The sequence below is a fragment of the Arvicola amphibius genome, chromosome 5 (assembly GCF_903992535.2).
Source record: "Arvicola amphibius chromosome 5, mArvAmp1.2, whole genome shotgun sequence".
Classification (NCBI taxonomy): Eukaryota; Metazoa; Chordata; class Mammalia; order Rodentia; family Cricetidae; genus Arvicola; species Arvicola amphibius.
Window position 1 is genome coordinate 44,583,950 of NC_052051.1, and position 24,417 is coordinate 44,608,366.

Below are 24,417 nucleotides of genomic sequence, written 5' to 3' on the forward strand. Positions count from 1 at the left end.
ATCTGTGAGCTGAAAATGGTCTCTCTTCTCTCTGGTACTTGTACCTCACTCTGGTGGTTCTAGAAGATTATTGCTTTTCTTGACCACACATGCTTTATTTTCACCTAGGGTAAGTTCTCAGGCAGGTAAAGTTGTCCTATGCCATGGTTGGCAGGAAGTGTCTGACATTTCACACTTGGAGAAACTGAGGCCCATGGTTGATCAGATTTCCTAATGGTATACTATAGTGATGAAGTGGCAGAGCTGCCCCCCCCCACCCCCCGTGAACTCTGTCCTCCTGTGGCTGGGTTGGTGGCAAATGAGTCATTTATTGGCTGCCCATGGGTCCCTCTGAGCATGCTGCGTCTACATCTCCTCCAAACTGCCTTCACTGTAACAGTGCACCCTTCTCCCGTCAGCCACTGCTCTGCCATTAACAGTCACACAGCCAGCTCCTATTACACCCGTCCCTTTAGCATGGGCTTGAACCCCCACCCCTGCATGAAACTGCTCTCTGGCTTCCTGTGGCTAGAACTCCACAGTTTCAACAGTCAGTGAACTCCAACCTTCAGGCCCAGGTTCTGCACCTCGCGCGGCTCCTCAGCAATTTTGCTTAACCTTCCCCTCAACCCTCAAGTTCAGGCCAGTGTTTAGTCCTCCGTTGTAGTCTGTCTTCGTGGTCACACACTTAAAAGTCAGGCTCACCCTCTAACCTTCGAAGTCTCTTATATCATCTCACCTCTTGGTGTTCTTTTAGTGTTCCAATCAGTAGACCAAGGCCCAATCCCAACGTGAGTCTCCATGTGTCCTTACCACATTTCTCTCAGGGTGGGGAGAAAGGGGCGCCGCTGTGAAAACTAGCATGTTCTTCTGTCCAACCGAAAGGGGTACCCTTAATTGGAAAGAAAGTCGATGGCTGCCCGCACAGAACGATTAGTGCTGACATCCACAGCAGTGACCTTAATCTCCGTGTCACCAAACTGCATGGCAGCACGGATCTCACGGCGGTTGGGGGGCGTGCCTGTGTTTTCCGGGCAGCCTTCAGGCTCAAGCTCCAGGCTGAGTGCGCCACACTTGCGCACACCTGGGTCTGTGATGAAGCGTGCGTCCTCCGCAGCGCAGCAGTACAGATTGATGAGCACACGCCGCTGGCCGGGGCGCGCAGGGCAGTAGCTGCGCCGCACCTCCTCTCCCAGGGCCACCGACTGCTCTGCTGCGACGAAGCGCTCAAAGACATCAGTGCACCAGTGGCGCCCATCCCGAACCAGCAGTTTCTCAGGTGGGTGGTGACCAGGCACAAAACGGTTGAGCACGCCCACGCCGTAAGTGAGAGGGGAGCGGCGCACCCGCACCACACCGGGTGCCTGGCCAAAAAGCACTGCTCCCTTGAGGATGGTGAGACCCACGTCGTGCGGGACCACAACGCGCAGGCCACGGGTGCCCAGTGCTGTCTGTACCGCATGCTGCAGCACAGCCGACTCTGCAAAGCCGCCCACCAGGAATAGCAACTTCACGCCCTGTACCTCAGGCCTTGCCAGCAATGTCTCTGCAGGGCAAGGACAAGTGTAGGGTGGGGTTCAGGAAGAGAAAGAAGGAGACAGAGTCACTAAGAGCTATTTCATGGTAAGTAGCTCTTCTGTACCCACACCCCCCGTACTCTTTTTCTTTGGGGGGGGGGCGGGGATTTTGTTTTTCGAGAAAGGGTTTCTCTGTGCAAATAGAACCCTGGCTTTCCTGGAACAAACTCTGTAGATCAGACTAGCCTTAAACTCACAGAGATCCGCCTGTCTCTGCCTCCTAAGTGCTGGGATTAAAGGCCACTATGCCTGGCCCCACCAGTACTCTGACAGCATTAAAAAGAAAACAGTGTTTCCTGGCATTCTTCACTGGTCCTGCCGGCCCCCAACACCCTACTCATTTGCTACCATCCCACGAAGAATAGAGAATCAGGATTGCATTTACACTGCTCAGGACAGCCTGTCTACACATTATCAGCTCATAAAGTCCATTTACAAAATGGGAAAACGGAAGCACCAGGCCTTCTTTAACCTGGCAGACTATAAACAATTCCTTAACCACCATGAGTTGTTGGCCCCAGGTAATACAGATGATTCTGGGTTTTACCCCAAGGTAAGGATGTGTGGTTACAAGCATAGAGGAGAGGAATTATTTCTGAACCTGAGTTTGGTGATGAATGGGGCATCCAGGCACTCACCTATGTGTTGGATGATCCCACTGACTGTGGGCTGGAACAGCTCATTCATAGCCTCACAGGACATCCGGAGCATCCCCTGTGAGGACCACTTCACAAAGTTCACACTGTGGGTGGTGAAGGGGACACACAAATCCATGGGTCAGCTCAGCTGTTTGCTGCAGCTTCTAGTTAGGGGTCCTCACGCTGTGAACGAAGGGTGGACACCTGCCCTTATCCCCAACCCACTCTGCTGTCTGCTTGGCTCATTCAGGAAATCACAAACCACTGACCCTACTCCAGCATAGCGGAGCCACGAACACTGAGTAACAGGGTGGGTCAGGGAGAAGATAAAATCTGCAACCTCTGTCCTTTATGACACTCTTAACTCTTAATTGGACTGCCGATTCCTAATCGCTGGTGGACCTGCCTCACCACCCAGTACTCAGTGCCCTCAGCTGGCATGGTGTACGTGTGTGGAACTGCCCAGGCCTCTCTCTCTAGTCCCTGGGGCACACGACTCTCCCTTGCAAAGGCAGGCCACATTAGCAGCCCGACTCCTGACCCTGGGCGCACCTGCTCCTGCGCAGGGCCGTCTCCACGTTGTGGCCTCGTTGTTTGCGGTAGAAGTCAATGAAAGAGAAGGGAAGCGAAATGTTGAGTGCTCCGGCACGGTGTGGGCCTGCAGTGCGCTTGCGGGCCTCGAAGGCAATGGTTAGATCCACCCAGGCTGCTGGCCGTTGCCTTTTGAATTTGGCGATGAAGTCCTCTCCGAATATGCGGCAGAGCAGCTGCTCAAAGGCCAGGTCCACCCCTACTGCGCCGTAAGGGCCGCCTACAGCAGGGTAGGAGACAGAGCGGGTGTTATTGCCAGATCGGCCACCAGGGGACGATGGAAAGCCCGGCGAGAGCTTGGTGACAAGGGTACTCCTGGGTATACTCGCCAGAAGCCTTGTAGAGCTCCTTGAGGGTGCCGTGAGGCTGCTCCAGCTGGTGTACGGTCAGGTCCACAGTACCACCTCCACAGTCTGCCACCATGTAGCGGTCTCCTGCACCGACCAATACAGGTAACATGAAAGGCCTGTCTCTGTCTCTCACCTTCTGTCTTGCATCCCCCACCCCCACCTCACCTCCAGCCCTGCTCCAGGCACCAAACCCAGCCTTGGTTTATGGAAGGCAGGGAGGGAGACGAAGGGCTTCATTTCAGGCTACCAAATAAGGATGCTAGTGTGGAAGAGGGATGATTTGAGGCTTGAACATGGAGCAGAACTTCCTGGTGGAATGAGTTGGGATGTGACTGTAAGCAGGATGGGGTATAGGTGACTGAGGGGGCATGCAGGCTTCACGGATGGAGCCCTCCCCAGTTCCTACAGATTCTCTTGTGCGCTGAGATGTCCCTTCATGCCCTGTCACCTCACCTTCTTGCATCTCTGCCCACAGTTCTCCTACACCAGACTCCACCAGGAACGTTCGGCTGTGGCGAGACCTCCGCAGCTGCTCCCTGGCTGGAAAGTAAGGATAGGAGCTACCGTCTCAACCCTTCTCCTTTCCAAGGCCGTCCAGAGCCCTAGGGCAACACGGATCCCAATCCCAGGCACTAGAAGCAGCTAGAAGCATTTCTGGATACAGGACTTGTTCTTGCCCCAGAGGGAGCAGGTCCTGGCTCAGTCAGGCCCAAGAGGCCTTGCAGGATCTAAGTGGGAGGTGTTTCCAAGTGTCCCAGGGAAGCTCAGGACTTTGGGACCTCTCCCTGCCAGGGTGAGCACACTGAGGAGTTTGTCCTTGGCCTCAGTGCCTGGGTCTGGCTGCAAGAGCTTTGGTTGCTAAGGGGCAGGGTTGATGTGGGATAACAGTTGATAGAGTGGCCATTTAAGGAAAAGCCTCTGAAGAGGAGGCTGGAGCCCAGCTTACTCCCTTGTTAGTGTTCATTGAGCACCTGCCCTGGGGCGGTCTGTGTTTCCCTGGCCCTCAGACTCCGCTTCCCTGGTCAAGATGGGATTGTCTTCAACCTGGGGTCCTAGAGCCAGGGCTGTGTCCCCCTCACAGTGAACTCCACCAGGGATCTTGAGTTCCCTCAGTGTGGTGACTTCCCCTTTTCCATCCTAGACACAGCTAACCTTCCAAGGGCACTCCATCCAACCCTGCCCCAGGCAGCAACCCTGGAGCAGCTTACCATGTCGAAAGCTGGAATCAATGGACCTGCGCTCACCCAGGCGCCCACCGCCTACCGTCCGGCTACTCAGGTCCATGAGCTGGTGCAGGCGAAGTTTTCGGCAGTAGACAGAGGCAGCCTCAGGCTCCAGAGCAATGAGGAGTTTTTCTGCATCCTCTCGAGACACCAGGCCAGCCTGGGAATATAGTGGTGGCCCGCACAGGCAGCACCATAGACTGTCATGTAAGATGGCACTCTGGCTCCTGGGTATTCCCAACTCTTCACCCATCACGCCATCCATGCCAGGCCTGCCGGGCCCCTTCATGCTACACACAGTTGAAGCTGCCTCACAGCCACGTTGAGGTCAGGTTAGGGAGGGCCAGGGCCAAGGAGCCAAAGGCTTACCGAGCAGAAAGAAATGGCATGGCTGTAGCAAGTTTCCCATCCCCAGGGAATGCCGTGCTGGCTGTGGTGTGGCTGGGGGATTCCAGCACAGTGGGGCGGGTGGGGGAGTGGGTACAGTGGACTGGAGGGGCTGGCAGGGGCTAACTAAGTGCTGGCTGTGGTGTTGCTAGGGGAAAAAAAAATTCCAGCACAGTGGGGGGTGAGTGCCGTGAACTGGAGGGGATGGCAGGGGCAATGCCCGGCTCACCAGGCTGGTGTCAGATATTGGCCATAGGTTGCCTCATTCACAGGAGAACTTTGTTCCCAAAGAATCTGCTATAGCAGGAAGGAAATAGTGAGATTCCAGGCATCATGACAGGCCAGTGGGGGTACAGGAGAAACATTCAAGATCTGTCATTTCCTGCAGCAGGACAAAGGCTCTCTCCAGGGAGTTTAGAGTTCATGGGATTCCATGCATTCTGACTAAGTTAAGAGGGAGACAGGTAGGAACTAGAGGCTTCCTGCCCTGGGCCAGCCCTTTCTGAGCTGGCATCAGGGAGCAACGTGGGAGGAAGCAGGGCAGGTAAATGGACAGGCATGTTTGTTCTGCCTAGGGACATCTGCAAAACGGCTCACTGTGCTCAAAGTCAACCCCCTCTAGGGACAAGCATAGGCACCCATAGTCCTGTCATCTGACCCACAAGTAGAGGTATCTTCAAGGGGACAGAAGGCAGGCTTGAGATACCTTTTGGATGTCCTAGGGTCTGTTCCTCAAGGCCCCAGGGGCAGAGCCAAGCAACCCATCTTGCTCTGTGAGGCCTCTCTGTCCCCATTGGAGAGGGTAGTGTCTGAACCCCACATTCTCTGTGGTAGGAAGACATCACACTTTGGCCAGAATCATCTCCCTTTGTAGCTAAATAGTCCTTTTCCTCTGGGAAGAACCTATGATGCCTGGGGCAGGAATGGGGGTGTACAAAGTACTGCGGAGGACCAGAGTGGCTCCCCTGGTGTCTGCCTGCTGCTCTTGCTGTACAGCCCCTGCTTTAGACATTGGTCCCACCCCACATGGACAAGTGCCCCTTCCTTCCCACCAGCAAGCAATGGCAGGCAGCTATGGACCCTTGCCTCACTGTGGCCAATCCAGTGCCACAATCCTCCCTCTGGGGCTTCCTATAGAATGGGGTTGAAGCTAGACCCCGGCAAGACTGCATCCTTCCTTGCACATCACTCTCCGGTCCTGATTCCTCCACCTTCTTTGTCCTAAGAGCCTGTCTTCAGCAGACTATATACACAACACTCCGTATCTTGGGCTCTGCTTCTCAGGAACCTGACAGGACCCTGTGATGGCCTATGTCTCTGCCCAGCATCCCTTGTTCCTGAAGGCTCACCCCCTCTCCCGGGGACAACACTTTCCCAAAATCCCAGCAAGGGTGAATATCATCCCACAATGATTTTGTGGTCCTCGGGGTTGAAGGAGGGATGAGGTGTGGGCTACCCCAGTTCCACCTGCACATCCTCACCAGGTAGGCAGCCTCCCTCATGAACTGCTTAGCTGGCTGTTTCCAGATGGCAGGCACTGTCAGCACCCAGCGCACACTGTCCCTTTCGAGCACACAGGGGCTCTGCTCCCTCAGCTCCTGCAGTAGGGAAGGACAGTGAGGTGAGAGCTGGCCTGAAGCATTTTCAGACCCTTCTGGGAGGAGCTCGACTTGGGAAGATCTGTTGCTGGAGTGAGAACTCTGATCTTCACCTGGCTGGCCCAAAGGCGAGTTCTGACAGGACAGGGAACTGGAGTGGCCTGTGACTTGGTAGTGACCACTCATCATCTGGACTCAGGGTAGGGAGAGGTGAGGGGGAGGGAACAGAAGGGATAGGGTTGGGAAGAGCAGCACACCTGAAGAGCGTGCTCCTTGAAGAAGCGGAGGGCATGGGCGAACACCTCCAGGGCCAGCATCTTTTTTCCGTTTACGGCCTCTAGCTCGGTCTTCAAGGTGAGATCCTGGCAGAGACACAGGGCAGCTCTGCATGAGGCCATAGCTCTGCCCCATTCCCTGAGGATTTCCTCGGGATAATCAGCCCATCTCCCATTGCTTCTCTTTCTCTTCTATCCTTCTCATATCAGCTTTGCCCCAGCTCCTGCCATTCCCTAGGTCTGCCCCCCCATCCTCTAGCCCACCTTCACATCAAGCCCATCGTTAGTGTTGCCCACTTGTTTGGCCCCTGACCCCACCCCTTCGGCCCCTAGTCAGGCCATTCCTCTGGTCTCTCAGCTCTGCCCTGCTCTCCACTGACACCTCCCTGGCAGGAGCCTGGCCGCATAGGCTCACAGTGGCACTGTGGATCTTCATCTTAAACTTCTCAAAGTAGAGCCAGTCCCGAGCCTCCTCGGGGTCTAGGTCATGGTAGTAGTCACGGGCAGTGTAGCCAAAACTGTGAAAGACACCCTCTGGGGTCAGCAGCAGACAAGTCGGGGTCTTCTGGTGGGCCACGCCTGGGTCTCCCCCCTCCCATTTCCTGCGAAGACAAAGGCAGTCAGGGGAGCCAGAGGCAACATTCCTACAGTTGGGTGCTGGCTCAGGGGCCAGACGTGTGACCCTGAGCAGGACACAGCTTCCCTGAGCTTCCACCTCCGCCATCCGTAAAATGAAAATAATGGAGCTGGGAGTGGTGACTGCAATCCCAGCAGTCAGGAGGCTGAGGTGGGATGATTGCCAGCCTGATCTACCGAGTGCGGCCGTCTCGCAAACACCGCCCTCACCCTCACCCCCCAGGAAAATAATAGTGCGTATCTCTTAGGGGTTCATGAAAACGAAGTGGTGCCAAGTTACATCCCTCTATAAACGCTCCCCCAGGGATCCTCTCTACCTGTGGCTGGGGTGTCCCATTTGACCTCACCTCTGTATTATTACGAGCAACAGCAAGCTGTTATTCCATGGCTTGTGTCTGACCTCCTGATGTTTCCCGGGACCCTAGCAGAGCGTTTCTGGCCAAGTCACTGCACTTCTCGAGGTTGTTTTCCAAGGCCAAATAACTTCAATCTTTTCTGATTCCTTCCTTTGTTTCCTCCCTCCCTCTCTCCTTATCTTCCTCTCTTCCTTTCGTTATTTTTAGAGCTTAGGCTGGGTATGGTGGCATCTATAACCTCGTCACTAACCCTGTTGCTGGGGGGAATGGGGTGGGGAGTAGGGATGAGTGCATCTCTAGAGCTCCATGGCCAGCTAGGCTAGCCAATCGGTGTGCTCTGGGTCCAGGGAGAGGTCCTGTGGGGGTGGCAGAGGCCTTAATATTCATGCACTATGCACAAGTACACACAAGCATGGTGCACACACATTTAAGATCATCAAAACACACATCCCCAAAATATATTTGGGGATCTAACCCAAGAACACTTGTGGGCTTGTGGCCCCAGGGTTGATGTTCAGCACTGCAAATAAATAAATGGATAAACAAATAAATAAATGAGGCCCAGCATTCCTGTAGTGGGTAGGAGGACTCCAAATAAGGCTGAAGTTTGGACCTGAAGTCCATTCTCCAGCCTCCAGTCCCAGCGAGGAGTCCTAGAGATACAAGGGGCTCTGATAAGACCCTGCCCCATAATTATTTCTAAGGCTAGGCCTTAACCAGAGTTTGAGGTACCTCCCCAGCCCAGTCTCCCAGGCCAGCTGCCCTCACCTCATCATGTGGATGGCCTCAGGGTCACTGGAAAAGCTGAAGGCATAGCCACTGGATGTGGTCCCGAAGTCGATGGCTACGACCACAGAGAAGGAGGCCTGCTGTGGAGCACGGGCCTCTGGCTTCTGCAAGTCCAAGACCTAACGTCAGCCAACAACTAAGAGGATCTCGTCTCATTCACTGCCTGTGGCCCAAAGTAGCTTTGTTCCAGTCCCGTTGGCCCACCTTCCTAGTTTTACAGCCTCCCTTCCCGGCTGGGACCTGGCCATGCCACCTTGCCTGGACAGTCCAATACCTCTTAGGTAGCCATGGCACTTTGGGGGCTAAAATGACTGCTATCTAGCTTCCTGTTCACCTGCCTGCTTCCCAGACACCCTCGGCCCAGCTCCATCTCACACCATTTTCACAGCCTGCTGCCAGCCTTGCCCCAGCTGGGAGCAATCTGGCTTTTCTCGGCTGTTTTCTAACATGCGGATGTGCACACTTTACCTTTTGCTTTTGTAACACAATCCAGACTCTGGTTTTTAAAAGAGGAGGGGCCCCAGTCCCTGTACAGAATTGGCCCTATTTCTCCCAAGCTGGAAGACCAGGACAAAGCCATAGAGAGTAGATAACCCAGGAAAGCCGTGGGGACAGAGGTTTTGCCTTGGGAACGTCAACTGTGCAGTTTCTAAATATTTTTAAACAATATACTCTTCCTGAGATGGGGCTTAGAGTGTGTTATGGCTCTGGTCGGCAGGAAGAGTGCTCTAAGAACCTAGAAAAGTCACATGCCTGCTTAAGCAGGTCAGCCACAGTGTCTTCTGGGAGTCATCCTTCTATAGAGAGAGGTAGGAGTAAGTTACCTGGAGCTTATGTTTTCAGTAGCGTTGTTACGGCCCACAGTCCAAGGCCATGGGGCCACATGACTAGTGTGCCAGGCCTAGTGGCATGCCTCTCTACCTTTCTTCAGTCCAGTCCCTGCCACAGGGACCTCCCTCCTCCACACCACCCAGGCCACCTACCACCCAAATTCCCCATCAGGGCTTGCTTACTGGGGACTGTGAAGGGGTGAGGGGGGCAATACCACAGCTCTCCTGGGTCCTCGGGGAGCCGGGTGGGCTGGGTACTGGGGATCTCTCTGGGCTAGAGCCTGTAGAGGAGAAAGACCAAGTCACCTTGAAACAATCTGGGAAGCAGGATCTTGCCTTGCACAAGGGCTCTATCTGTTCTCACTGAGCCTGGCTGAGGCAAAGGGTCATTTGTGGGAAAGGGAGACAGGAGGAAGTAGGAAGGACATGCATGTTGCAGGGTTGGGAGTCTAAGCACCTGCCTGGACCAATCAGATGCACCTGTCTCCCTGGATGGTGTCGTGTGTGTATCATCTGGGCAGTTTCCCAAGTCCCCTTTAAGCACACACAGGAGGACAGAAGGAGACACAGAAGCACTTTGTAGTAGAAAGACAGTCTAGAGATGGGTAGGCAGGAGCAATGGGCAGATCGGCTCCTGTGGCAGTGCTGGAGGGGACTTCAGATGTAAGTGGCTGTGAGGTGGGACATACGGCCTAGAGGCAGGCTACTCCTCTGCTATTGAAGTTGGCCACATGGTTCTAATCAGGACTTGAGGGAGTTCCCTGTTCCCATTGGGCACACAGGACCAGAAGGGGAAGGTGGCACCTACCCCCAGCCCAGCTCTGTGTCTGGGGACGTCCTTAGCACACATGCAGACACTCAAGTTAGCATTGGGGGCAGAAGGACCAGGCCTGGGCTGGACTTTAGGGTCTAAGAAACAGGGCAACCTCCAGGAGGGCCCCAGGTATGGCTTGAATTAGACATCTGTGGGACAGGAAGGCCAGCCTGGCTGGACACTCAAAGGTGGCAAGGAAGTCACTATCCCCATCACACTAAGGTTTGCTAAGGGTGATGGGAGGAGATGGCACTGCGACCCTGACATCCATGGATGAAGCTAGGGAGGCTGATAAGAGGAGAGTGGGAACGGGCATGAAGGCCCAAGTCAGCAGGTCTGAATGGCTGCACTCTGGGCCAGGGCTGGCTGTGCTCCCTCAGCTTGTCTGTGACCCTTGACAGTGGCCCCGGGATAACCCAGGAATGTATGTGAGGGTCTGTAAGAAGAGCCTAGGCATAGTTGCAGTGTGCCTGGGTACCAGAAGTATAGGGTCGGGGTAGCTAAAGTTCAAGATCCCCTTCCCAGGGCATCCAGCATGGCTCAGGCCCTGCTATCAGCTCTAATGTGAAAGGCAGTTGCTGTGCTTGAGCCTGGGAAGGGAGGCAGGAAGGAAGGGCCCAGCCCACCAGGTCTTTGTGAATGGACTTCCTGAGGAGTGTCCCTCCTGCCTGCTGGCTTCCCACCCTGCAGAGAGCACAAAGCCTGCACTCAGAGGAAAGCAGATGTGCTGAGTTCAGTGCACACAGGCCACCTGCAGACCACTCCAACCCAAGGTCCTCGGCACAGGGATCCATCGGCACACTCACAAAGGGTGCACATGCGCGTAGGTGCACAAAGCACACGCAAGTCCTTTGCACACAGACATGCATATGCACACACACACACAGAGGTCTCTGAACAGATACTTTCTGTATACAGACCATCCCTGCGCACACATGCACAGGTGTGCACACTGTACACAAACACACACACACACACACACACACGGTGTAGAATTTATAGAATGGTTCTCAAGAACTTGTGCTGAGAGACAACTGTGGGCAGTGACTAGCAGTCTCATGCCAAGGCAAGTGGGGTGAGTGGGGTGGTGGGCAGGGAGGGGCAGTAGAGGTCTTACTGATATACAGCCCTTGTAGGCCCATTTCTGGGACAGTCAGCATCCTTGCAATCTCTGGAGCTGAAAACAAGAACAGACAAGCAAAATGAGACTTACTTGTTCTACGCTCTTTCCCTGAATGCTATCTGTGCTATTTTTTTTTTTTTTTTTACTCTGAGCCAGAGACACTTGATGCTAATCCCTGACGTCATAGTATTTCACTTACAAACTCCTCGGTGTGTCTCTGGGAGATAAAGATGTTGTCACACTTTGAAAACAAGCATCACAAATTCTGTTAGCATGTCTAACCAGATCCCTTCATCTCATCTAGAGTTCAGTCTCCATAGGCCTGGTTTGCTCAGAAATGCCCTTTGCTCTGTAGGAACCATGACTCTCCTATGTGTTTTCTGGTGCTTGCTTTGTGCCAAGTGCTGCTTATGAGATTGTTTTGCCTATATGTATGCCCATATAACGTATGTATCTAGGTCCAGGGAGGGTGACGGATAGCTTGGATCTGGAGTTACAGAGAGCTGTGAGCCGCCAAGTGGGTGCTGGGAGCACAGGTCTCTGGAGGAGCAGCCAGGACCCCTCACAGATGATCCTTAAACTTTCCCCTCGAGACTGTTTCACTCGAGACCCATTTTATACAAGAAATGTCCATGCGCCGGGCAAAGGTGGGGTACGCCTTTAATTCCAGCACTTGGGAAGCAGAGGCAGGTGGATCTCGGTGATTTAGAGGCCATCCTGGTCTACAAGAGCTAGTTCCAGGATAGGCTCCAAAGATCCAGAGTAACTCTGTCTCAAAAAACAAAAACAAACAAAAAAAACTCCAAAAAAAAAAAGAAAAAAAAAAAGAAATTTCCATGAAATCCAGGGTATATAATTACAGAAAATAGGAATATAAATAAAATTTTTATTTATAATGTCATATAGAACTTTATTTTGAAAACACTTCTTTGATATATATTCCCACTTATTAAAGATAGAAGAAATTTGAATAGTGGTGAGATAGATGTGCTTGCTTCTTTTTTACATAAAAAATGAAGTCTTATGGTGACTCATGCCTCTACTTTCAGCACTGGGGAGGTGAGACAGAAGGATCAGGAATTCAAGGTTAACCTTGGCTACATCATCAAGTGGAAGGGTAGTTTGGGATACACGTGACCCTGTTTCAAGAAGACCAAAAAATAAATAAATGTTGGCTGAATATTTGACGTTGAATGTGAAGCATCGTCAACATGTGCCAGAGTTGACAGATATTTTGATTTTATAATGGTCAAGCTGAGAATGCTGCTTCACATAAGCACACAGTACAAAACGACAGAGGCAAGTAAGTCTAGGGCCATTTCAGAAATTTCAGGAAATTCTGTTTTAACTTCAAGTCAATATTCATTGATTATTCAAACAGCAGTCTTTAAAATCAAACACCCTCATGGCTGAAGAGATGGCCTGTGGTTAAAAGCTCTCTTCCAGAGGAGCAGGGTTCAATTCCCAGCACTCCATGGCAGTTCACAGCCATCTGGAACTCCATTTCCAAGGGATTCAATGCTGTTTTCTGGCCTCTGGAGGCACCAGGCATGAAAGTGGTACACAGACATACATTCAGGTAAAACATTCATATACATAAAATAAATAAAAGATTAAAATTCATAAAAATCAAACATTCTTGTTTGCTTACTTGCTTGCTTGCTTGTTTTTTTCAAGATAGGGCTTCTCTGTGTAACCACCCTGGCGGTCTTGGAACTAGCTCTATAGACCAGGCTTGGCCTTGAACACACAGAGATCTGCCTGTCTCTGCCTCTGGAGTGCTGGGACTAAAGGTGTGTGCTACCATACCTGACTAAAATTCAAACATTCTTAAAAACAAAAACAACAAAGACCCCACCAAAAACCTTTCTAACATAATACAATCCAATGATCTTACATGCTGAGGAATGCTGGGAATGGCATAAGTCTGTGTTTTCTGTAATTAAACCAGTATGTTTCCATAAGGAGTTACACAGTTTGGTATGCACAGTAAAACACGCAATTCCTAATACAGAATAGTCTCAAATCTGAGTACAAAGGGAGTGTGTTGTGTGCTCAGAACTGTGTGGGCCACACAGTGCAACATGGGCTGGCACTGCCGGAAACAATCAGATTTATTCACATTTTGATTTTGATGTAAGTTTTGGTCATTGAACATTGTGTTGCCAAATTTTCATCTTACCTGTTTAGTCAGGTGTTCTTGTAATGGGATCACTAGCCGTGGTTTAGGAAATGGTGATCCGCACGGTGTTCTTGTAATGGGATCACTAGCCGTGGTTTAGGAAATGGTGATCCGCACGGTGTTCTTGTAATGGGATCACTAGCCGTGGTTTAGGAAATGGTGATCCGCACGGTGTTCTTGTAATGGGATCACTAGCCGTGGTTTAGGAAATGGTGATCCGCACGGTGTTCTTGTAATGGGATCACTAGCCGTGGTTTAGGAAATGGTGATCCGCACGGTGTTCTTGTAATGGGATCACTAGCCGTGGTTTAGGAAATGGTGATCCGCACGGTGTTCTTGTAATGGGATCACTAGCCGTGGTTTAGGAAATGGTGATCCGCACCTTCTTTTCTGGGGACTCAAGTGATTGTGACCCAATAATCATGAAAGCAACTTTGCGAATGCCAAGCATATTAAGGACGTGAAGATGATATCTGTGTGGGAGAGAAGAGGTGGTCCGGACCCTCCTTTAGACTCAGTTTTAGTCAAGGGCAACGGAAAACCTCGCAAGTTTGGAAGCTGCAGGGGGAGGGTGTCGAGCATCACATCTGCACTGAGAGGGAACAGCTAGAGAGCAACATGGGAAGCGGAAGTCAGCTGGGCAGCTATAGGCTTCCAGGCTACAGATGGCCGTGAGCTGTGCACCTCGGACACAGTGGGGCCATTTCGTGGCAGCAGTATAAATCAGCAGAGCTGATCAGACCTGTTGAGTGGGCCTCAGGAGGAAACTTTTCTGACGTAAGCTGGGGGATGGAAGGAAGAGAGTGAGCATGGCAGGCTGACAGCAGGGACAGGCAGTGTGGATGCAGTTTCACACCGAGGTAACAAAACGGAACTAGTGATCAGATATGTAGTCTGGAGATAGGGAGAAGCCCCTGAGCAGGAAGTATACCATACATGAGAAATTCATTGTCCTCAGGAGTCTAGGAAGAAGTAGAAAGGGAGGGGAGGGAGGAGAAAGGACATTTAAAGGCCTGGCAGGTGGAAGCAGGCTGACCAAGGACCCTCCTGACAACCCCATGACAACCCCAGCAAGAGAGGAGGGTGAAACTAGGTGGTTTTGAGAAGTCCTTGAAGAAAGGGACTGGGGAGCTGGCTCAACAGTTAAGAATATTGTTATTCCTGCGAGGACCTGGGTTCTGTTCCCAGCACCTACCCAGTGGCTGTGGCTCACAACCATCTTCAACTCCAGTTCCAGAGGATCCAAGCCCTTTTCGGACCTCTGTGGGCCCTAGGCGCACATGTGGTGCAGAGACAGGCATGCAGATAAAACACACATACAAATAAAATTTAAAAAGAATTTTTTTAATATTTATTTATGTATTATGTATACAATATTCTGTCTGTGTGTATGCCTGCAGGCCAGAAGAGGGCACCAGACCCCATTACGAATGGTTGTGAGCCACCATGTGGTTGCTGGGAAATGAACTCAGGACCTTTGGAAGAGCAGGCAATGCTCTTAACCTCTGAGCCATCTCTCCAGCCCCTTAAAAAGAATTTTAAAGAAATATTTAGGACAGCAAATACCTGTCCCATTGGCCCAAGGCAGATAAACCCAGGTAAAGCTGAGCAAAAGAAGCTTGGCTGAGAAGGGCAGAGACAAGGGCCTGGAGGGAGGCAGGGAAGGTTATGTGTTCATGTGTTTTCATTTTTAAACAAGTTCTAAATTTCTAATATTATTTGACAAGCAGGGAGAAGTTGAATATGGAGGCACACACATCAATGGCACATGTACAGCTGTCTTCTGGGAGTCACTTCTCCCCTTCCACATTTATGTGGGTCCTAGGAGTCAACCCAAGTCATCAGGTTTGCATGGCAAGCGCCTTTACCGATGAGCCAGCTTGCAAGTTATTTACTGGGCCAAGGATATTTACTGCCTGTTAAAAATTTTATATTTATTTATATTTATATTTTTGTTCCTAACATGGGAGGTATTTGAGCTTGAATCTGTGAGGTTCTGGGGTCCAAGCTCTAAGTAAATGCCTCCAACTCATCAATAGTTTTGTTACTTAACATGTTGCCACAGGTCCAGCAGTCCCGGCATCACTACACCCCAAAGGAGCGTTCCACCTTTACCTGCTCAGAACTTCTCTCCTCTCTCTCTTCTTTTTCTTTGTCTTTTCTGAGACAAGGTTTCTCTGTGTAGACCTGGCTGTCCTGGAACTCTCTCTGTAGATCAGGATCAGGTTGGTCTCGAATTTAGAGATCCTTTCACCTCTGCCTCCCAAGTGCTGGAATCAAAGGTGTGTGCCACTACCACCCGGCCAGAACTTGTATTTTATGACATTCCCAAGGTAATTCAGATTCTCCTTACAGATTAAGTGATATTCAAGTGTTCACGCTGCTCCGTGGTCTATAAAGCACAGGGGCTATTGCTCTTACCTATGAGCCTGGCTACCCCTTTAAACAAAGGTGGAGGCTGCCCCTCTCTGTAGCCTGATCAGGAAGTTTTGCTAACAGAACACAAGCAGACACAGATCCGGGCAGCGGCACACCCATACACAAGGATACTCCCTTGCTCACCACCATCCGAACATACCCAGCATCAGGGAAAGACAGCCAGGCTCTGTACATCCAGGGTACCCCTGTGTGGCCAGCATCATGGAGATTTCTAGACACAAAGGGTCTTGCTTCCACAACACTGGAGAGACACGGTTGGCTGTAGTAGGTGTCAGAATTTGGGAAAGGATGAGGGCTGGCTGAAACTAGGGGCTAACGATGAAAAGAGGCAAAGCAAATAGAGGGGACCTCTAAGAATCCTGGGAATCATGACAGAAGCCTAGCTCAGAGAAAAGAAAGGGGTAAACTAGAGCCGGATACCATAAACTCTCCAGAGCAGACACTGTCTCTTAATCCTATGTCCATACACATAATGATGTTAGCCTGAAAGCAGCCGTGCCTAGGAGTGTTTACACTGCAGAAATGGGCAAAAACTACAAATCAGGCTTTTCTCTTTCTTAGAGAACTGGCTGTATTTACTGGCATGCCACTGTATCAAAGCCCACCACAATACATATTGAGCATTTCTCTGTCATAGGCTTGAGTTAGTGCTAGAACCACTTTGATGAATGAATGGATGGATGGATGGATGGATGGATAGATTTTCTGGGCCAAGCTTGTTGGATGGCAGAAAATAACCTTGAGCTTCGAAGAGAAAAAGACTTGAGTTGTCGCTCTAAAGCTTAGTTCCACGCCACAGGCAGATGCCTTTACCTCCCCCTAGGCCCACTATGGTACTGCGTAAGAGTGTGTCACCTCTCTGTACCTCAGTGAAATGGGTGACACTGGGCTTATGAGGACCAAGTCCAGGTGTGGAAAGCACTGGAAAAGGCAGGGAGCTGGGTGTGTGTGGACAGGGCTCTTTGCTTCTCCATGTAGATTTGACTTTAGCCCTGGGTCTTACTGAGAAGGTCATTGCCTATCCTGAGTTCTTTCTGAAGGCGATAGGAACTGAAGCAAGCCATGATGACAGAGTCTCCACAGACTCCATAGAGATGGAGGTAAAGGGGTTAGCAGCTGTGCAGGGACATACAGGTGGCCAATGTGTCTTCCAGACCTTCCCACCATGCTGTGCATGTGCACCGAAAGAACATTTGAGGAGAATGCTGACTAAGGAGTTTGGGATAAGTCAGCTCCCAACAGCTAGGGCTCGGCAGAGTGCAGAGATGGAAACAGACAGAGGCAGACCCCCATCCCAGGGACTTCCAGTTACGGGGTGAAAATGTCTGAGTTTCCGGATGGAAACTGCATGCCAAATCCAGGCCCTAAAGTAATCACTACACTATCTGTAGACAGCTCCTCAACCCTACCTGTGGCTGACTCCTGGCTCTGGGCCTCAGGGCTCATACTCTTCAAGTTCACCCTGGCTTATAGTCCCGATTGTTGTCTAATAGGCATGGTCTGTCAGTCACGGGGGACCGGGACAGGGTGTGCCAAGTGGAAACTCAGAGAATTCCCCAGATCTCACAATAACCTCAAAATTTTTGTCTGATGGACACAATTCCTCCAGGGTCTCTTCTTGGGTGGGGTGGTTAGGTGGGGAGCTGAGCTTCAACAGGACTGTCGGCAGGTTGGGGCTATGGACATTTCTTCCAAACTTTTCTGGGCCACTCAACCGGGGGGGGGGGCATGGTCTGGTCAGAAATGGCACCCAAAGGGCTGCCCCACCCTATACTGGGGAGATGACTTCAAGGAGAGGGGACCAGGAAAAGGCTGTGGAATAAGGAGGCAGCTTTCTCCTGTCATGGCCAGGGGTGATGGAAATGGCCCCTGGTGTCCTGGTCTCTGCCCCAGCTTTGCTTTCCACAAATGTGCCACCCCTTTGGGTACACATCATGGGGATAATTAGTTCACAATCTCTGTCCCACCGAAACCTAAAGCCGTGCCCTGCCCACCATCTCGAGTGAAGTTTTTCCTTTGCCATGGCTCCATCTGCTCACAGCAGGCTGAGTAGGAGTTCCTGCCTTCCCCTTTCTCCACGGGACAGACTTACTCCATAGCTAGCTAGCTCCTCCAACCTCATAGAAGCCCAGACCCCACCCAATTGGATCCCCACCCGTGCCTCTTTGAGAGCAGCCTAAGGTCTCTGGCATACAGACACCCTGGTCACCCAGATGCTCTCCCACAAGTTTGGATCTCAGTGACTGGAGCCTCGTGAGGCACTTCTTGACACACAAATATTCAAATCCAGTCTCAACTCTAACCCAGGCAGCAGGTCCCCACAACTGGTTAAGTGAGCAGGCCCCAGTTCACAGTTGGCTCTCCTCCAGCCCCCAGCCCACCTCCCCATGCACCAGGTCGTTCCAAAGCAAGCAAGTCTCTGGTGGGGTCCCACAGCCACAGGTAGGAGCCGAAGCTCAGTTGCCTCCCCAAGCCTGGGCCAGCGGGCCCGCCTCCTCAAGGAGCTTGCAGATTTGCTTTCACCTAGCCCGTGACTTCGTGGGCTTACAGCTCCAGACAGCAGCCTCTGCACCTCCCTGGGAAGCCCAGAGGCCCTTCCCCGGCTCACCTCCGCCTTGCGGACAGCTCCACCAGGTCTGGCCGCCTGGATACTAGCTCAGAGCCCGCGGCAGTCTGCTGTGGCCCTCGACGTGCGCCAGGCCCGTCCCTGCACCCTCCCCCAGGCCGGATGGCCGCGCTCACCGCCCAGATGTGTGAGCCAGGGCGGGGCCTGCCTCCTCAGAGCTCAGCCGAGGGGCCCAGCCCCGGCCCGCGTCCCCGGCCCCTCCCAGCTTCTCGCAGCACCACAGGCCAGCGGCGCCTCCCCTGCTCGGAGGGCAGCCCAGGGGGTGGAATGGGAGAAGGCAGAGTGGGAGGAGCAGGGTGGGAAGAGAATTCCAGACCCTCCTAGGCCTTCTGCTGCTCCCACTTCACCAGCTGCCCACCCTGGGGTTGGGCATTGGCATCTGCTGCCCAGAGTCTAGACCCCACGGAGGGTGGCCCTATTCCAGATCTTTAAAGCCGCCACTCTTTCCTCCACACTTTTCCTAGCGGGTGTCCCCAATGGTCATGTGGAATTGAGGGTGAAGGCAGAACCTAGGTCCTCAGATTTGGCCAGAGACCACCTATTCTGCCTCCTCAACCTTTCAAATGTGGCTCATAAATCTTCTTGTATCAACCCAGGACCTCCCGGTGATGCCAGGACCTGGCTTCCCCTGCCAGGAGACAGTAGGGGAAGCAGAGGGTAGCTGTCAGGTGCTTGTTCAGTTCTGACTTGCCAGGTTCTGCGCTCCCAGGGTCTGTCAGGGCCTCTGCTCTCGATACCCCACAAAGACTCCAGTTGCTTCCAGATCTTCCCTCCTTGTGACTATTCCCCTAGACCCAGAAGGCAAGGAGAAAACTGCTTTTGTCTGCTATCCCATCCTTTGCAAGGTCATTTTCCCTCCTGGTCTGCCTTGCCTCCTTCACTGCCCAGAGAAAATGCTATCTTCCTTAGGGCTCGCGCTGTCCAAGAGGGTCTTTATCTGAGGTCAGGGCCAGAGGTGGTGTGTGTGTGTGTGTGTGTGTGTGTGTGTGTGTGTGTGTGTGTGTGCGTGCGTGGTGTGGTGTGTGTGTGCACGTGGTGTGGTGTGCATGTGTGTGGTGTGTAGGGTGTGTGTAGGGTATGTGTAGGGTGTGTGTATGAGTGTGGTGTATGGTGTGTGTGGTGTGTGTGTGGTGTGTAGGGTGTGTGTGTAGTGTGTGTGTGTGTGTGCCAGCAAGGTGTTCGTCCAGTCAGCAGTTTTCCCTGCTTGTCAGAGGATGCATCTTGTGTCTGTGTGTCTGTTAGGATATGTGTGACAAGATTCTTGTTTTTTATCTCACCGTCCGTTTTCCCCAGCTACACTGTCACTTAGGATCGCAGCTGCAGTCGGTCTGCCCCCACCCCCCTCCCACCCCTTCACCCACCCTCTGAAGTGATGAGGGCACCTCCTTCTTGCATCTCCACCTCTGCTTTGGGTCCTGATTCAGTCCTCATCAATCACGGTCCCACCCTTGTACAACTCCAGTCTACCCAGGGGACAGCAAATGCTCCATATTAGATGTTTGATTCAGTCACCAAAGAAAGTTGGTCCTGTGGGCAGGGACAATGGACCTGCTGAGTGTCCACCCTTCACCTAAATGGTCCCTTCTTTCTCCCTCTGTTCTTCTCTAGTGCCATTGTGGGCCCACCCACTGACCTCCAGAGGTTTCTAGCTTCTCTGGTGGGTCTCTGAGTGTGTCCTCTCCTTGTCAAGCCTTTCCATAGGTTTCCCTCAGGCCCTTCTCTGGGAGACCCTGTCTTCCAGTCCTACCCTCTCATGTGTATACAGTGGGTTGTCAATCATGGGAATCCTGCCTATCACACTATCAATCTAGCACTCACCAAAGGAGATCCCAGGATTCAAAGCATGCCCTGCCCTTGGCTAATGTCCCTAACTGTCCTTCCCAGGCCCAGTCCCTAACACTTCTCATTTGCTCCACCTGGGCCAGTCCTAATTACGACTTCCTTACCATTATTCCTCCCTTCTCCAGGCATTTAGGAGAAACCAGGCCCCTGTACTTTACTGTGGGTGCTGCATCTACTCAGAAAGCTTCTAGCCCCAGGGACCACCACATAGGTCTTTAAGAAGAATCTTTGAGTTTGGAAGGCAGAGCAGAGCTCCCTGCTCCTGGTACCCATGACATGACAGAGCAGCAGGCAGCTTTAGGGCAAAAGGTAGTTAATATTTAAGACATGCGGTTCTCCGATCTAAGCCCATCGATGCTAAGGGTTAGCGGAGAGAACTTTATAGCTGTGCTCTAACCTTCTACTCAAGCCTGACTTGCTGGCTCTGTTCCAAAGACTGGAGAGTGAGTGCACATGTATATACATACGCACACATGCACGCAAGCACGTGCAAACACACACATGCACGAAAGGGAAGGGTTGGCTTCTTCCACCTGTGGAGCCTGTCCTCTGGACTTCAAAATGTCCTGTGCCCAGCTAGGAACCTTACTTGGGTGCTCTGGTTGCCACCCCTGCACCCCATGTGTGGCAATAAAGCCTTTTCATTTCAAGGTATAGGAAAGAAAACCACAGCTGAGAAACTGTAGGGCAGCTCCTGCAGGCTGCCTCCCTCTGAGCCTCACTCTTGCTAGTGACTGGGCTGTAGCCCAGTTCACATGCCAGGCTGCCCAGATGGTGACCCATTGCTCCTGCTATCAGATCCTGGATCCTGGCAGCAAGCAGCTCCTGGGACAGAGATTCAACAATGTTCCCCTTTACCAGATTCCTGAGATGTGAGCTTCCTTCCAGGAATTCCTCTGCCTGCTGGGCCGCCCAGATGGACTTCCTCTCTGTGGCCTGTGGTCTCAGGCCTCCAGCAGGATCACTTTCCTTGCTGGAATTGGGAGTGCGTGAGACCCAGCCGCTGCCAGTCACCTAGGAGTCTGTGGATCAGGAGCCTAGGCTAACCGTGGAGGCTCTGTTGTTAGCTGGTACCTCCTTCTTCATAAACAGAAAAGCAGGTTCCACTTTCCAGCTGCACTCCCTCTTCTCTGTCCCAGATGGCAGCTGGCTCATAGAGATTGACCTCACTTCCAGAACCTTCACTGGAGCCTCCCACTCGTAGCCCTTCCCTATCAGGGCTCCCACACAGGCGACAGAAGCCTGGAGGAGGAGGAGGAGGAGGAGGTGGTGGTGGTGGAGGAGGAGGAGGTGGAGGAGTAGGAGGAGGAGGAAGAGGACGAGGAGGAGGAGGAGAAGGAGGAGGAGGAGAAAGAGGTAGAGGAGGAGGAAGAGGGAGAGGAGGAGGAGGAAGAGGAGGAAGAGGTAGAGGAGGAGGAGGAGGGAGAGGAGGAGGAGGAGGAAGAGGAGGAAGAGGAGATTTTGGAACCCTGAAGGATGACTGAGAATGATCCTCACAGAGGAGAAGGAGTTACCTCAGGTAGAGGCAGCTGTGCACAGAGGGTATGGAGAACAGAGGCAGGATGAATCAACATACTTGGCAGTCAGTAACGCCACCAGTGTGGCTGGCTATTTTGCCAGCCCACTCTGAAGGTGTTATGGTCTTTGCCCAGGACTCCAGACCTCCAGACGTCACTTATTTTGCTTTGGTGTCTTCCGTCTCGAGTTTGCTCTTTCTTCCGCACGTCCTTTCATAAGCTTCCTTCCTTCCTTCATTCCTCCTTGCCTCTCCTCCCTCCCAATACGACTCCCTCCCTCCCTCCCTCCCTCCCTCCCTCCCTCCCTCCCTCCCTCCCTCCCTCCCTCCTTCTTTCTTTCCTTCCTTCCTCTGAGACATTTTATGTATCCATGTGTTTTGCATCCCTGGAAAAGGAACTCCAGGAGCTTTCTGCTCGTGTTTTTATCTTGTTTCTTCACAGTTCATCAAACCAGCTGAGGATGTCAGTACAATGAAACCAAACAGGGTGGGAGCAGATCATTCTGCCATTTTCCTAGGTCTTTCAGCTGCACATCCAATCTAGGGATGATCTTGCTATGCTTGTTTAACCTGCCCATGAGGTTCACAAAGATTTCCCTGGTTCTGTTATTGTCTTTGTTAGGGTTTTTTTTTTTTTTTCAGAACTTGCCTCAAGTTTATTTGTAAAAACAGCACAAGGTCCTGACCATCTGCAGACACTGTGTAGATATCCACACCAGTCCATCTCTTCACACTGGCAGACTGAGACCTTTCTTATGGGGCCTTCACAGGGGCCTGGGCACCTTTGGGAGCCTGAGCTGCAGCTGCGGCCTCTGCCTTGGCTTGAACCTTGGGCTTTGTTTTTTGGAGCCTACGACCCCTGGCCATGTGGCTTCTAATCCGCTTCCCAAGCTTGGGGTGAGCGATGAAAGCCAGACGGGTGAGTTTGCGGCTGGGGCCTTTGGCACCTTGGGCTTCACCACCTGGGGCTTCACCAGGGCCTTGATGGCCTCCGCACATGCACTCGCGGCCTTTGCGTTATTTGCCTGCATCTTCTTCTGGCCTTTCTTGTTGTGCTTCTTGGCAAAACGCATGTTCCTCAGGAACTTGGGGTCGACCCCCTTGAGAGATTCGTATCTTTGTGACCGGGGTTTCTTGATGCCATTTCTGTGCCATTTCCGGGACTGGTTGTGTGTGGTGTGGTTCTTGGACTTGGCCATGGCTGGACGGTAACCGGCGGCTCCCAAAGCGCCTGCGACCAGAAGAGAAAGAGCTTGTTAGGGTTTTTATTGTAGTGAAGAGAGACCATGACCACAGCAGCTCTTTATTTTTTTTCTTTACAGCAGAATTAACAAGGCAGTGACTAATGAAGTCACTAAATTTAATTATATATTCTTCAATAATTTGATAAGTATGTAATGAACAGTATTTTCAGCCACTTAGAGTTAACTTCTACAGTAGAACTTTACTAATCATTGAATTTTATAAGAAGAGGTTTAAAACATTGATATTTCTACAAATAACAGAAAAATACACTATGAAAATAAATTGGAAAACAGTACACTCACATATTCCCAAAGTCTCTACTGTCTGTCTTCTCTACTGTCCTTTGCTCTTTGTTACTGTCTGAGAGAGCAGACCACCGCTGTCTAGGAGCTGTTGAGGTCTAGAGTACCTCTGCCCTTTCTCAGCTAATCCTAGAAATTAAGTGTGGCTTGCATCTTAGAGATGATAAGTGTGGCCAAGCATCCCTTTTGCCAAGGTTACACACTGCAGCCATTAAATCTTGAGCTAGGATCTTATAGCTGCCTACCTGGTCTGCTCATGCTCTGTATTGCTTTGTGGTTGGGGACCACCATCCGGGCAGAACTGGCATGGGGCGCTTTCTTGGACTAAGGCTCTTTAGATTGGAAACTATTCAGTGGCAAGGCCAGCATTCGCTCTGGTCCACAGGCACTTGTGGGTCCTTCTCTACAACTCTACAAACCTCCACCTCCTGCTCCCAAGGGGTTAGAGTTGTTTCCTTGGCCTTCCTGGGCCTTGATACCAATCAAACCCATCTTGAACATTAAAGTAGGACATAGGGAACTGAGTGCTTGCTTAACTGTGTAAATGCTGCTCAATTTAACAAAATTATCAAGGAAATTTCTAATATATATTTTCACACTGGGAATTGTGGGAGCCAACATATTTCATAATTACAGCTAGATATCTAAGTTATTTATATATATATAATCAGAGTTCATATTTTCTCTTCAGAACAACAGCAGTGTTAGGGTTAATTCAGCCAAATTGTCCCTTATACCCTAGGTAATTATACCTCTGGATGTTCAACAGTCGTTCACATAGACACCATAAAACTCAAAGCTGAGAGTTCCAACGTATAGAAAGATACTAGTATTTACTAAAAGTATGTTTTATTTACAATCTAACCCAGCGCAGTCTATATTTGTTACACTCTAAAGTACCCAACTCTCAGCAGGGGACAGTTTATTATCGTGCATCATACACTGTGAACAACATTTTTTGAATTTTAAAATTTTCATTTTAATCAATGAAAATAACTAAAAGGACATTCAGATCGCTGAACATTAGAATATCACTATTAAACATGACCCAAATGATTGCTTTTGAACAACGAATATATAACTAGTTAAACAAAGGCTT

The 24,417-nt window shown here is 51.4% G+C and overlaps 1 protein-coding gene and 1 pseudogene across 2 annotated transcripts; both read right to left on the reverse strand.

The window, feature by feature from the left end:
* Positions 1 to 284: 284 nt before the first annotated feature.
* Hspa12b (heat shock protein family A (Hsp70) member 12B) lies at positions 285 to 21,384 on the reverse strand. Of its 2 annotated transcripts, XM_038330655.2 has the most exons (14): positions 21,114 to 21,384; positions 13,349 to 13,821; positions 11,161 to 11,220; positions 9,413 to 9,510; positions 8,379 to 8,503; positions 7,034 to 7,220; positions 6,601 to 6,705; positions 6,227 to 6,343; positions 4,344 to 4,518; positions 3,589 to 3,675; positions 3,115 to 3,219; positions 2,747 to 3,005; positions 2,195 to 2,298; positions 285 to 1,525 (listed from the first exon to the last, which is right to left on the reverse strand). In XM_038330655.2, exons 3-14 carry the CDS (start codon positions 11,201 to 11,203, stop codon positions 873 to 875), a joined length of 2,058 nt encoding a protein of 685 aa, XP_038186583.1. In that variant the 5' UTR covers positions 11,204 to 11,220; positions 13,349 to 13,821; positions 21,114 to 21,384; the 3' UTR covers positions 285 to 872. The 2 variants fall into 2 exon arrangements, with proteins under 2 accessions (XP_038186583.1, XP_038186581.1); XM_038330653.1 differs by lacking the exons at positions 13,349 to 13,821; positions 21,114 to 21,384 and adding an exon at positions 18,396 to 18,609.
* A 1,021-nt stretch (positions 21,385 to 22,405) lies between these two features.
* LOC119814968 lies at positions 22,406 to 22,972 on the reverse strand (annotated as a pseudogene).
* Positions 22,973 to 24,417: the final 1,445 nt, after the last annotated feature.